Source organism: Crocodylus siamensis, chromosome 4 (genome assembly GCF_052110815.1).
Source record: "Crocodylus siamensis isolate JL-2025a chromosome 4, ASM5211081v1, whole genome shotgun sequence".
In the NCBI taxonomy this organism is placed as follows: domain Eukaryota; kingdom Metazoa; phylum Chordata; order Crocodylia; family Crocodylidae; genus Crocodylus; species Crocodylus siamensis.
Genome location: NC_143398.1, coordinates 41,302,817 through 41,316,694, shown reverse-complemented (window position 1 = coordinate 41,316,694; position 13,878 = coordinate 41,302,817). Strand labels below are relative to the sequence as shown.

Genomic DNA, 13,878 nt, shown 5'->3' with positions numbered 1-13,878 from the left:
TGAATTCCCCGTAGGCAAATTCTGGACTCACTGATTAGGATAAGTAACTAAACTTCAGAGTGAGAAAAAGTCAGTAATACACTTAGCTTTAACATGATTACAATATATTAATGTTTGATATTTGAACATTTTTAATTAATATGAAATTTCAAATCTCATTTCATTAAAACACACTGAGAGGCTATTTTCATTATTGGAAAAATGACGAATATCTGTTTAACTACATTATTTCTCTATACATTCATTCTACATTATAGCACAGGGGTTCCTAAAACTGTAGTATGTATACCCCTGGGGGCATGCAAAGTATCTCGGTGGGGGGGTATGCAGGAGAAATTGTATTATGGCATAATATGTAATAATTGTAGAGGTACGTGGGCAGTTGGTAAATCTGGAATTTGCAATACGAAAAAGTTTGGGAACCACTGTTATAACATCTTCGGTATAATACACTCACACAAAATAAAAGCATAGCAAGAAAAGTATAAATGGAAGCAAACAAAATGAACTTTCATGAAAGAATGAAAAAATCACCTACATACATAGACAAGTTGGAGACTCATACTCCACTATCCTTGTTTATTGCTGGCCTGAAAACATGATTAGCAGGAGCTTTCTTTACTATCAGAATAAAAAGCAAAGAGATTCAAGCTCAAAGGGAAACTAAATACACAGTACATTTTACTTAACAGTTTACATCAAAATGTTACAAACTGCCCCAAATTTGTGGGGCAGTAGAGATTCATGAAGATTGCTGAAAATACTTTCACTTTTTTGTTTGTTTGTTTCTGGTTAGTTGTTTTTTGTTTTGTTTTGTTTTGTTTTTACCAACTGGGAAGATGTTTCTTGTTTGACATTCGATTTAAAAAGATAAGGAAACACAGATAATGTTTTAGAAACGTTCCTCAAAGATGAGGTCCACTACACACTTTGATAACACTCAAGTGAGGATATTGTTTATTATGTTCTTAAAAACTAAAGGATCGATCAACTTGAAAGTAAACTGACAACAAAAGCTCCTTTTGTTAGATGAGATTTTCAAGTCTGCCCCCCAGCACATATTCAGTTAAAGGTGCGATGGGGGATCTAATCCCCCATCCCAACCATCATGCCTTTTTCCATGCCACATATGTATGGCAGGAGGTGAGATTATGAAATCAGGCGTCAGATACTAATTGTCCCCTTCCTACTTGCCAGTACAAGGGAAGCTGGAGAGCTCAATCTCAGGCTACTCCTGTACTGGCAAGTTGAAAGTCAGGTGCCTGCAGCTCAGCATGTTTTGGGACTGTCCCAGACCCAGGACAGATAATCAGCTGACCCTGGGCAGTCAGCCCCAAACCTGGGTGAACCTCAGCCCAGACAGCCCCGAGTCCAGTTCAAAGCTATGATCCTCTATGACATGCCTTACAACTCTGTCAGAGCTGCCCTTCAGTTCCTCCCACTACATTCCTCCCGTCTGATTTACTACATGCTACCATGGATTCCACCTCTTCCCTGCCCCTGCAGGGCAGCCCCAGACTCAGTTGGAGAACTAAGTTTTCCCTGGGGGCTATCCTGGGTCAATCAATTCATTGTTGGCAGGCAGATTGTAGATTGAGGCTATCCTGGGTTATTCTGACAATCATGCCACATGGTCAATTTAAGTTCTATACAAATCAGCCATAAAAATGACCTGCATTACATGTGGAACATTTTAATGGCTGGTTTGCCATTTTAAACACATTAATCACAGCATAAATGTAATGCATGGAGGGGCCCTACATAACAGAAAAAGGTTATGCAAAAGACAAATTCCCTAACCATAAGCAGAAAAGTACTGTTATTTACAGCTGTGGTTGTTTGACACTTCTCGCTAGAAGGTACTGTTTTTATAAATCATTATCATAATTTAGCTGTTTAAGTCAAAATTTTCCATATTGATTGTCTTCTTAAAAGTGAATTGTTTCAAAAAGTTTCAGTGCTAACTGTTTGGTCATTTCTAAGAACAGAATTAGGGAAAAATATGATGGACATAAACAATTCCATTCTATTCCTGTTCTTGCCACAAAGTTCCTATAGGTGCGTCCACACATGCAAGCACGTGCACTTGCAGTAGCTCAAATAGAAACGGTGCAAATTTGAGCCAGGGCTTTTTGCCTCAGCGCATGTGCCTGGACATGCACTTTGGTGTGGGGCAACTTGTACCACTTGGGGAAAATAGCCCATGCCTGGCTCCTCCCGGATCTGCAGCCAAGGGGAGCTAGAGCCTGGGGCCAGCACCTCTGCTGGCCCCAGCAGTATAAAAAGCTGCACTGGCCAGCAGCTTAGGGCTACTTGCTCTCAGCAGCTTCTGGGGTAGCCCCTGTGAAAAGGAGCTACTAGTTAGCTGGATGGGCCTTAGTCCAAGGTAAGTGAATGGACATATAGACAGAAGCTTCTGGCACCCAATCAAGTGGTATCTGCGGAAACTAGCCCCTTGTGCCAGCTGGACTGCTGCGGCATCCCAAATCCACTTCTTAAAAATACCCCAAAATCCATGTTCTTCCACAATTAGAACACAAGACCACTGTAGACAGACAGACAGACAATGGATCAGTTGGGCAATGTTTTAGTCATATATTTACAACGTTAATGAAATCTGAAAGCCTTACCAGTGTCTCTATCATCATAATACAAAATCTAAATATCTATTTGTGTTGATGTGTGCTTTTTGGCTTTCTTCTTACACGATGGGATGGAGGGATGTGGGGTTTGGAGGATGGAGTGGGAAGGGGTGTAGGGGGATGCAGGTGGGCATGTGGGTGGGTATGTGGGGAGGATGCAGGTCAGTTGTGGGTAGGTGTGGGGGGACTGCAGGGGGAATGTGGGTGTGGGGGCACATGGACTGCCCCCCACAGGGCCCCAGCTCCCCTCTGCAGAGTCTCAGCCTCCCCGCAGGGTCTGTCACCCTGTAGGATCATAGACCCCCTGCCCCACCCCCCCCACGCATGGCCCACAACTCCCCCCCACCATGGTGCGGTGCAGCCCCAAACTGCTCAGAGACAACACCACTTGTGCTGCTCGCTGCCAGACCAGCCCGGCTTGCTGCAGCACCACATGCCCTTCTGCAGCCCAGGGGCTGCTTGCACTGTCACCTGGGGGCTGGCCCAACTCATGGGAACGACGTGTCACTCTGAGCCAGGTCCTGCCAGCACTGGGGCCGCTTGCATTGCCAGGCCGGTCCGCTTCCATGGTGGCAGGAGCCGGCTTGGAACAATATGCCATCCCTCCTGCACACCATGCAGGTCCTGCCTTTAGCAGCAGCACTGCCAGACCCATGGTGTGTGTGGAGAGGAGATGCATGGTGGGACCCAGCCTGGTGTGGCTCGCTAGCGCAGCTTTGGATTGGACCAGGAAGACAGCTGTGGCTGCAGCCAGGGAACAGTTGCACTGCCTGATGCCACCAGTGCTGCAGAGAGCAGGTGGGGGGGGGGGGCAGGTGTGCAGTGGCCCCCACTCAAGCCCCTCTACAAAGTGTGTGGTGGGACCTGGCCCAGCGCAGCTTGCTAGGTCAGCTTTGGACCAGACTGGGAGGCACAGCTCTGGGATGCGTGGCTCCTGTTAGCCTTGCAGCCTGGGCTGGGTGGTGCTGGGCAAGTTTTCCATACGGGCATGGCGCTGTGCCTACAACAGGTCATAGCGCATCCCTGCCTGGCAGAGCTGGGAGTAGTGAGCTCCTTCAATCCTCCCTCTCCCTTCCATCAGCACTGCTGAGAGGGAGGGGGAGCTGCAGCAGTGGGGAGAACAGAGGTCTGCCTGACGCTCACTCTTGTGGTGCTCAAGTGGGACAGGGGAGCGTGTGTGGATGGAAGGGGGAGAGAAGGGTGAAGGAGCTCACTACTCCAAGCCCTGAGAGGCAAGCAGCTATGCTCAGGAAAGAGAATCAGCAGCAGACACAGACTCAGACAGCTGGTAATGCCAGCTTGGCTCCCTGTCCCCCCTCTCCTCTCTTGCTGCTGGTGGCAGCAACTGATTCCCTGTCCTTCACAGTGCTGTGAGCCAGGCAGGCAGTGCTGATCTCACCCTTCCCCTTGCTCTGCCAGCAGAGGGGCTGGACTCAGCCACATGGCAAAGAGCAGGCAGCGGGGAAGCTCCCACATGCGCACAAAAAACCCACTGGCACCCCTCACACAAAGTGCGCTAGTGGCTTCGTCACCATGAGACTCAGGCCGGTTCCTTTCAGCATGTATAAAGCCCAGGTCCCGCCGCATTGCCGCTGGCTGTAGCTGCAGCTGGGATACAGCCACAATGCCTGATGCTGCCAGTGCCGTGGGGAGTGGACGGGGGAGCAGGGGTGCAACGGCACCCACTTGAGCACTTCCACAAACCACACATCTCCCCACCACTCCCCATAATCCCGATATCCCCCCACCACTCCCCATGGCCACCTACATCCATACCCCTCCCCCCCCCCAACCCAATGTCCTTTATCTACCCATGACAGCTCCTGGGTGCTGATGCTTGCCATGCTTCTGTTTGCCCCAGCATGGTAAGGGCTCATGCCCCGCCTGCTGGGCAGCAGGAGCTATAGACGTTCTGGCCAGAAACCAGAGCATCCCTCTTGGAGGACCGACTCCTGGGTTTCCTCATGGCACACTCTGGGACTGTGCCCTGCCCTGCTTTTTTCACCCAGGGTATTTTTTGACCTCTGGATATCCAAGGGTCTAATTTTGTCCCCACACCGCAAATTTACAGCACCAGGAACATTTTTTCATTCCTTCACGTGCCTCTTGCAGCATTTCAAAAGGGTTTGAGATGCTGCAAGATGCACATGCATGCTTGTCTGGACCCGCACTATGTGGGCAAGTCACATAAACAAAACCTGTAATGGGGATAGGTGAGGGGTGTGAAGGGCACTAAATTCATGTTTCTTACTTCCAGTGTGCCCAAACTGAATAATTTAGGTCTGATCTGAAATAACATTGACTACCCGCTACAACTGAAGTCAATGGCAGCTGCATTTTGAACATCGAAAACAATATACACTGATAAATAGCTCACTGTGCACCAATTCTTTAACTGCAAAATACTGCATCACTTCAGTGGGTAGTATGACAGAAAATTAATGTTCATGAGGCACTCAGATGTTATAATGAGAAAAGCCCATAATGTAATTAATTCTGTCTTTAGAGCATGGTTTGAATAATATGGAGTAAATAAAGCTTGGAATCTATGCTGAACTGAATACCTACTCATTAAGGAAGCATAGTCCATTCTATGCACTGACTTGGGCAGGAGGGATCTGATGGAAAAATAATAGCAAGTGATCAAACAATTAAAAAAGTTACAATTATAACATATACATGCACTAAGGAATTAAACTTAGCTGGCACAGGTGACCTAAAATTCTAGCATTGCTTATTTTTGAGTGCTTGGCTCTGTCACTTTAACGTAGCATTTTTTATGCAACATATAAGATGAAAATATTTAAGCCATTTACAAGCACACGTCATACCAACATGCTTCTACTGATTGGGAGAAAAAAGTTTCTTCCCTTCCACTGACAACTCTCTATAGCAGAAGGCATAGATATAACATTAAGTATTATAACAGAGTCATGAAAATAAATTTCAGGAAGTATTAACATGAAAATAATTAAAAGTAGATACTCTTTCAAACCCTTACCCTGAAATTATCATTTCTTGAAACAAATACTAAGTAAATAATGTCACTGTGTTCAAAATAATCCCAAATAGAAGCATCTCTTCTGATTCACAGGACCTTTACAACGAAATAAAGTTATTCACCTGGAACTGAGATCAAGTCTAGAAACAGACAGTTGTCATAACTTTAGAAACAGCTTGAAAGCATTGTTGGGATACAGACACACTCCAGTGATGGAATTATTTGATGAGCAGATGTAAAAAGACCATGGCTACTAGACACACTCCAGTCCTTTTCACTTGTTCAGGAAACAATAAAGAGATGGGAATAGGGGACAGAAAGCAATGCGAATCTGCAGAGGTAATATACCTAGAACTCCAGTTAGAAGGGGAAATAGTTTTCCTTTTTCTATTACATATTGCCCTACCAGACTAATTTTACAAACAATACAAGGCACAGTAGATTTACACCTTATCTGATTCATCTAATAAAGTACACTATTCCTTATGAAAGCTTATGCATCTCTGATAAAGCAAAACCATGGTGGAAACCTATCTTACCTACTTCCTGACTTTAGGCTAATACAGCTAACTATGTCTCTTTGCTCAAACCATAAGCACTCCACCTTGTTCCCAAATCAAAAAATGAGATTAGACTTTGTTAACATTTTTTTTCAAAGATAACAGCTGAATGGGGACATTGCAAGTCCCGAGCTGCAGTAGGCATGTATATGTCACCTTTGTCTTTTTCTGTTTAATTGATTCTTCCCAATTGTCTTTGAAGAATTACATAGGCATTAACCTAAAAGAGATACTAAATTGTTCAACTTCATTCTGTATTCATTATTTATTTTTTTAAATCATACTGAAAAAAACTGATTCCAGATTCAAGAGACATACAGTAGTCTCAAATTTCAGAAATCAGGACATTTTTTGCAAAACTGTAATCACAGGAAATAATCTGGGATTATCAATTCCTAAAAAAGATATGGGGGCTGTTTTAAAACCTGCATATACAATTTGCCATGCTAGATCAAACGGACAGACTTTCAACTCTGGTAGCCTCTCAGGCAGTGACAGAGCCTGTTGCTTTAAAATGGTGCCAAACTCACCTGGATCCCTGAGATGGGTAAGGAATGCAGGATTCGTTGCGAGTAGTATCTAGCCTGGGAGATGGGGGGTGGGGGGGCACCACGGCTACCACTATAGCGGTGGGTCCAGAAGCAGCAAGGGGCCCAGGGGAGGGGGTCTGAGTTTGTAGTGCATAGCTATGGCCCAGGGACTATGACTACTACCAGGAAATTAAATGCCTACTGGGAAGTTTCTTCCTAACCTAGGCAGATGATAATTGTCTTATGTCAGAATCATGAGGGCTTATTTTAAGAGAACATGAAATTTATTTCTGTCACACAAATCTTTTGTACACAGACAGTACAGTAGAACTCCCCCCCCAAAATCTCACACCGCTGGTGACATATCAACCCTCCCTCAAGCTCATACAGAAAATCCTCAAAAAACTGCAACCTATACTTGAAGGAAGGAGACCCTGTTCTTCCCAGAACCACCCATCCTAGCCTTCAAACAAGCACTGAACCTATCTAACCTCATCACCAGAAGCAAATTTCCTCAGGCCCAGACCACACCAAATAGATCCAGACCACGTTATAACAAGACGTGCAAAACCTGCCAACACACCTCCACCACCCCCACAATTACTACACCCCACAACAGAGCCATCAGCATCCCTGCATCTTACAGCTGTATCTCCAGAAATGTAATATATGTCCTGATGGAAAATACGTAGGAGAACAAAGAACAACTGCGTAGCACGCACCTATCAAAGACAAGAATACCCAGTTACCTGTGGGGGCACATTTCTCACAAGAAAACCACTCTCTCTCCAATCTTTCAGTTCTAATCCTCAAAGGGAACTTACAAAACACTTCTCAGACAGGAGCCTATGAACTTCACGTCATCAACCTCCTGGATACAAAAAATAATGGACTAAATATAGACATTGGATTTATGAAACATTATAACCTGCCTGGCACCTGACTCCCCAGGTACCTCTCCACTATTTACCTGCTACATTCATCTTCCTTTCCTTTTCCCCATCACTCAGCCTGTCTCTCACCCACTGACTCCTCAGTTTACATCTTCACTGACTGTCTTACTGTCTGTCTTTTAGCCCAACCTCTGGCTTCTTTACTTTTCATTCCATCCAGGAAGAGCACACACCAACTGCAGACGCTTCCTAGCCTGACAAAGCATTTTTAAACCCAAAAGCTTGCTAAGAAAACTTTTTCCAACTATTTAAGTTGGTCTAATAAAAGATATCAGATTCACCCAAAGAACCTTTCCTGCCCGAGTCCTTAGACCAACATGGCTACAACCTACACCCCTGATTTTTCTAATTTATTTTTTAAACACAATGCTTTTCAATAGGTCTACCCTTATACTAGGGTGGTCAACTTGCAGCCTACGGAGCCATCACATCAGGCCCATGGGGCTACCCACATCCAAAACTGAATGTTCCAGAATCCCAACTATCACTTACGGTATTTGGTTTATTTTATTATTTTAGGAGCCTCATCAGTAGTGTCAATATCATTTAACTGTAAATTTTCCAAATCAATTTTCAGCTTTCATCTACAACATAGCTAGCCCAATTAGTGCTAGCTGTCTTATTCTTTATCCACTGTTGGCGTGACTGAAATGCTTAGTATGAACAAAGTGTTCTTTGCTACTCCAACATCTCAGTCTTCCAGGAAAAAGTAACAAGTGTAAAGAAAGCCATCACATACCTTTATTCTATGAAATCGAACAATATCTCCAATTTTGTAGATTTTTGGAAGGGCATCTAGATTTCCATTAAAGAGTGTACATGTCAACTTGACATTTGATTGGTCCACAAGTGTTACAACTGAACAATAATCTGTAAAATATAAAAATGTAGGACTGAGAAACAGAAAATAGGACTTTTTAATGAACATCCATAGGACCAAATTATGTTAGATCACTCCAGCTTCCGTGAAGTCAAGGGAGTTGCACAAATATAAATAAAGAAGTGTGGTCTACTGTGTGGCATGTAAGCAGTTGGAATAGTTGAAAATATTATAGTTGCTTCTGACAGGGAATGTGAACCAGGACCGTCTGAGTTACAGTCTTCCTTCTGCAACAGGCTCAGCCTATTTTTGAGAATGTCACATCTTTTCAAGTTTCTACTTCCCCAATTTTGACTTATACCCAGAACTCATTTTCAGAGCAGTTGTTATAGCATTTGTATCAGTAGGATCATTTAGTTTTCATCATTCAGGCACACATTATATCAATGTAATAAATTACATCAATACTAATAAATTACACACAACTGTTACAGAAAATTCTGTTTTATATAACTATTAGAAGGTAATAACTGGCAGACCAGATCAAAGGTCTACCTAGTCTAGCATACTTTCTCTAAACATAACAGAAAAAGACATCAGTTAGTGGCTGGCTTGAAACGAAAGGTTTACATTTTTAAAACAGCCTGATTAAAATAACTGTAAATGTTGTCATGAATTTTTTTTGGCTTTAGTTTATCCAACAGCAGTGAATTTTACTGGTGACCTCCCTAACAGCAATTTTACCTTAAAAACACACAAACAAACAAAAAGCCCAGCATGATTCAGAACTTCACACACATAATAAACCTCACAGAACAATGTTTATCTGATTATCTCAAATAATTACATTTGAATGGCATACCCGAGCGGCTGCAGCATGGTACGGGGTGAAGAGAACCCTGACAGGGAGGCTTGGAATGTGAGCCATGGTGGCACAGTATTTACGTTCTAGCCAGGGGGTTTATTTTTGAGTTATAGCTGGTTGGCTCATGGCTTTATGTTCCCTGGTTTGTTATTGTTATACTGGAGGACCGGGTGAGGCTGTAGGGGAAAGAGGAGGCCTCAAGGGAGCTCCTCAGTAGGGTGGGGGTTCCTGGTGCCCTGTTAGGGCATAGCGAGCAGGTGCCGGGGAAGGCACAGCAGTTTGGCGCCAGGGTGGCACTGCATTTGGGGGTGTGTTGACCCCAGCCCTGGGTGGGCGATAGATAGAGAAGCCCGAGCAGGGCTGAAGACCCAGATGGTGGGTCAGGGGGCCAGGCACGGCCACAGCCACCTGAGCCCCGACCGTGAGAAGCGCGGGGGACGAGACGGGACCAGGAACGGCCACGGCCACCTGAGTTCTGACCACGGGACGCGCAAGGCACAGGCCCGAGTGCGCGAGACCGCGAGACGCGCGAGGCACAGGCCCGAGTGCGCGAGACCGCGAGACGCGCAGGCCCGAGTGCGCGAGACCACAGGACGTATGGGAGGCAGGCCCCAGTCTGGCACGGCCTGTAATTGAGAAGCCCCCGGGAGAGGGCGCATGGAGAGAGAAGCCCCCGGGAGAGGGCGCATGGAGAGCTGAGAGCCCGGTAAGGGTGAACATTCGGGCAGAGGCCTTTGAGAGGGCCTCTAGGGAAAGAACAGTGGCGGGATAACGTCCAGAAGATCTGCGAGGCTTGGGGTGTGCTTAAGGGGAGGTTGGAGGCACGCGTAGCTCATAAGGCTGGGGTGCACCAGGTCACTCCATCCAGAGTAGGAGCCCGGACAATCCTAGCACCGTGTCCAAGGGGACAGAAAGGCAGCCTACCATATAAAACTATATATAACAGCAAGACGTGGCGGGCGAGAAAGAGGGTGCTGGATCGCCTACTTGGCATGGTAGGGGGCGTTAGAGAGATCACGGCCGCTCCTAGGCCCCACTCCGTGACAACTTCTTCCATCTGAGCATAAGTACTACACCCTGGTACAAAATGGCATCAATTTTTCTTGTGGATTTTCTGTGCATGAAGCATACTTTTAAAAATAAAATTCAGAAGAGTCAAAGCAACAGAATACTGTATTAGTCACACAATCATGGTTACAAATTCCTGGTGCTCATTCTAAGCTCTTGTTTCGGAGACAAAAAACTTTCCATACAATACAGGACCTTCTGGAAGCGCACGTTTGTCATAATCCCAGTTAGAATAGAGCTCTTCCAGAATGTAGCATACGTTTTGAATTTCCTTTAGCTAAAAATCTTATCCTACAAATCCTTTGTAAAGTATTAAACTGGAAAGTTACCAATCTTTATTTTTCCAATCGAAATGTGAATTGTTTTCTCTTCTTAATTAGCTGTGACTGAGTCCAATTATTTTCACAAATATTAAAACCAGCCAAACACTTAATTTTATATATATATTTCCTGTTGCTATTATGGGAAAATACAGTAAATACAGCAATAATTTTTATCCTGTGAAGTTACTGTAGAATAATAAAGTCATTTTTAATATAGTTTCTAGTGAGGAAAACCCTACCTGAAAAATAACTAAGCTAAACTTAAAGTATTATTGAAGCTCTTCAGCTACAGGATAATTTTCCTTTACTAGATAAGACTACATTGCTCAACTGATAGCCACCACTGGGGGGAATATCTTTAATAGTGCCAGTAGCTTTTACCCATAATAATTTGGTAAAAAAAAATGACAAAGTGGCAGCAGAGTGCACTAGATTTGCCTACTACAGTAGAAAGTTTTTACATTTTAGTATTTTTTTTTTTACCTAACTAGTTATAAATCTTAAAAGATAACAGATGAAAAATTAAACTATCCGTTAGGCATTAAAGGTAATCTTGAGCAATTCACCTAATTTCCTCAGCATGATTAAGTGCAAATTGCCTTGGAGTTTTATTATAAGAGAAAAATGCTGTTACTTCTAAGTTAGGTCTTTAATCATAGAAGCCATGAATACATAAATTATATCATATGCTAAAAATACTTAGAATTCTTCTCTCTCTTACTTGCACAATACAGAATCAGAAGAACAATAACATTTAAAGTAGTAAATTAATTATGTAATGTTTAAAATGCAACTGAGTTCAGTATTGTTAACGGTGACTAGTGCCACTTTCCTAATCAAATTATTGAAACAGTTGCTACCAGGTCTGTTCAAATATTTTAGAGTCAATAGTTACTGGGTTCCCAAATGGATTATACAGTAAATGCTACATTTTTAGAGCAGCTCTCCAGCTATTAAACTCCTATATACCTACCCTTCTAATGAGGCCTAAATTGAAACTTGTAAACAGCAGGTAAGAAAGTTATTTTCTGGTAATTTATGTTATCTTAAGGTACCAGCCTCAAAGGAATAAAACTGAAAAAGTGCGCTAATAAATATGAAGCTGGGAGCTGGCTGATCGTTTTTATGAGGCCGATATTTTCAGCAAGCAACTTCAAAGAGTAGCAAGTATGTCATGGAGGAGGAGGTAAAGCAAAAAAGGTAAAAAAAGTTACATGAACAGCATCAAAGGCTCAATAGCTCCTTTTAGTCCCAAATATTGTATTCTACAAAGAGCAATACCAACTTCAGCAAAAGGAGGGCAAGAAATTGCTTAGCTGCAGTATGTTGTTGGATCTTTGAAAGATCAAACTGAAATGTAAATGCATTTTTTTTTTCAAATAAGCAGATTCTGTGACACCTAGCCTTGAGGACTAGTCAGCTGGCGGTATATCTCATCACACACAGGTAACAAAAACAAATATTGTCCAGTACTTTTACCAAACAGACGCATCACATCCACATATGGATGTGATATATACATAGGAGTGAATGTCCATTACAAGAGGCAGGAGTTGATGGATGGCCTATACAGTCCTGTGCTCTTATATCACTTAGGCTTCAAATGACTTAGAAGAATTCTCCTGGGTTTGTTTTGCTAGAAAAGCTTACCCAAAGATGCTTGAACAGACATTTGAATGCCAAGTCCCCAAAGAGCAGAGAGCTAGCAGTGCTGACATCATTCCAGCATGCCCCTGTGCACACATCTCAGCATGCTTTGCAGGATTCCTCAGTCTGCCTGGTGCCACATGGCAGTAAAGTACAGGGCAGCCCTGATGAAGCAGTCTGGGTCAGCCATTCAGCCTGAGTTTCCCTCAGCACAACATGGGAAAGGAGTGTTCTCTGCTCCCTGCTCAGCCTGAGTAGTAGAATCCAACTCAAGCAACATGCTGTCTCTGGGGCCTGGAAAAGGTGGATGGCAAGGGCGGGAAGGGAAGACTGGAAGAGGCAAAGCACCCTGGGATACTGCAGGATTATGCAGCAACTTCTCTTGGAAGGGTAAATTGGACAGGCATTCGCTCTCCCATGAGAAATCCTGTCTGTTCCCTGATTATTTTTCTCCTGAAGTAGCCATTTTTGCTCTGGAAGAAAAGTCCTGAAAATCTGTAAGCTGTAATTCATGGTTTCTCCTGGGAGAGCAGCAATTCTCCTAGGAGAAACTATACGTTGCCTTAATGCGTTAAACTTAGCAAAAGTCTTGGTATTAGGCTATTACTGCCTCGGTTTCTAGAATATGTAGCCAAAGTCTAGATAATGCCAAAGGCTCTTCTGCATCACACATTCCATATGATATGAAAGGACTCTGCCATACCCAGTCAGGCTTCAGATCACTACAAATCAGCAAGTATATAGCCATGAGCAATTTACTTTTAATGCCTATATTAGCTTACATTTTTCTACCTGTAATCTAACTTTATTTACTGCCAACATCTACAGTCTCTCTAATGTAGGTCCGTCTGTAGCTTTAAAGACATTTGAAACAAGTCCGCAACAGCAAGATTTAATGACATAAATAGATCATTCATGTCTCTACTTCTAGTCGTGGAGTAAAGTACCAATATGGCTGTGCTTAATTCAGTTCTAGTAACATTATGAAGTGGGCTTTAGGTCCTTGTTACATTACACTGTGAGCTGCACAAACTGATCAGTGTTGGTGCTAACCAAAGTTCAGAGCAGGCACACATTCAGACCAGCAGGGGCTTAGAGAATAAAAGGTAAAAATCCCGCTCCCCCATTCCAAACTTCCCCTTTGCCTCCTGCTCCCTGGGACTCCCCAGTTCCCCACCATCCCCAGGGATCCCTCCCTTCTCCCCTCCCTCACTTACTTGTCGCTGCCCATGCCATCTGTTCTCAGGAACAAGCAGGAAAGGGTTAACCCGCCTGCCCAGCCACCACCTCTGTCCCTGCCAGACTGCTCTTTTCTGAGCTAAGTGAGGCCCAGAGAGCAGCAGCAGTGGCCAGACAGACAAGTTAACCCTTCCCTTCTTCCTCAGGGAGCCACAAGTAAGTGGAGTGTGGGGGGCTGTAAGGAGGAATTTGTGGTACTGGGGGGGCAGTGGACCCAATCCATGCCAATG

General features: G+C 44.0%; 1 protein-coding gene across 6 annotated transcripts in view; it reads right to left on the bottom strand.

Annotated features, from left to right (window-relative positions):
* The window catches only part of POT1 (protection of telomeres 1), a 190,923-nt gene that overhangs the window by 86,199 nt on the left and 90,846 nt on the right, over positions 1-13,878 (bottom strand). For 4 of the 6 annotated variants that reach the window (XM_090042158.1, XM_090042163.1, XM_090042159.1 and 1 more), the window contains one exon: positions 8,426-8,556. The exons of the other annotated variants lie outside the window; for them this stretch is intronic. In XM_090042158.1, coding sequence (XP_089898284.1) covers positions 8,426-8,556 — 131 coding nt within the window. The remainder of the gene's footprint in view (positions 1-8,425; positions 8,557-13,878) is intronic. 6 annotated transcript variants of the gene reach the window in all.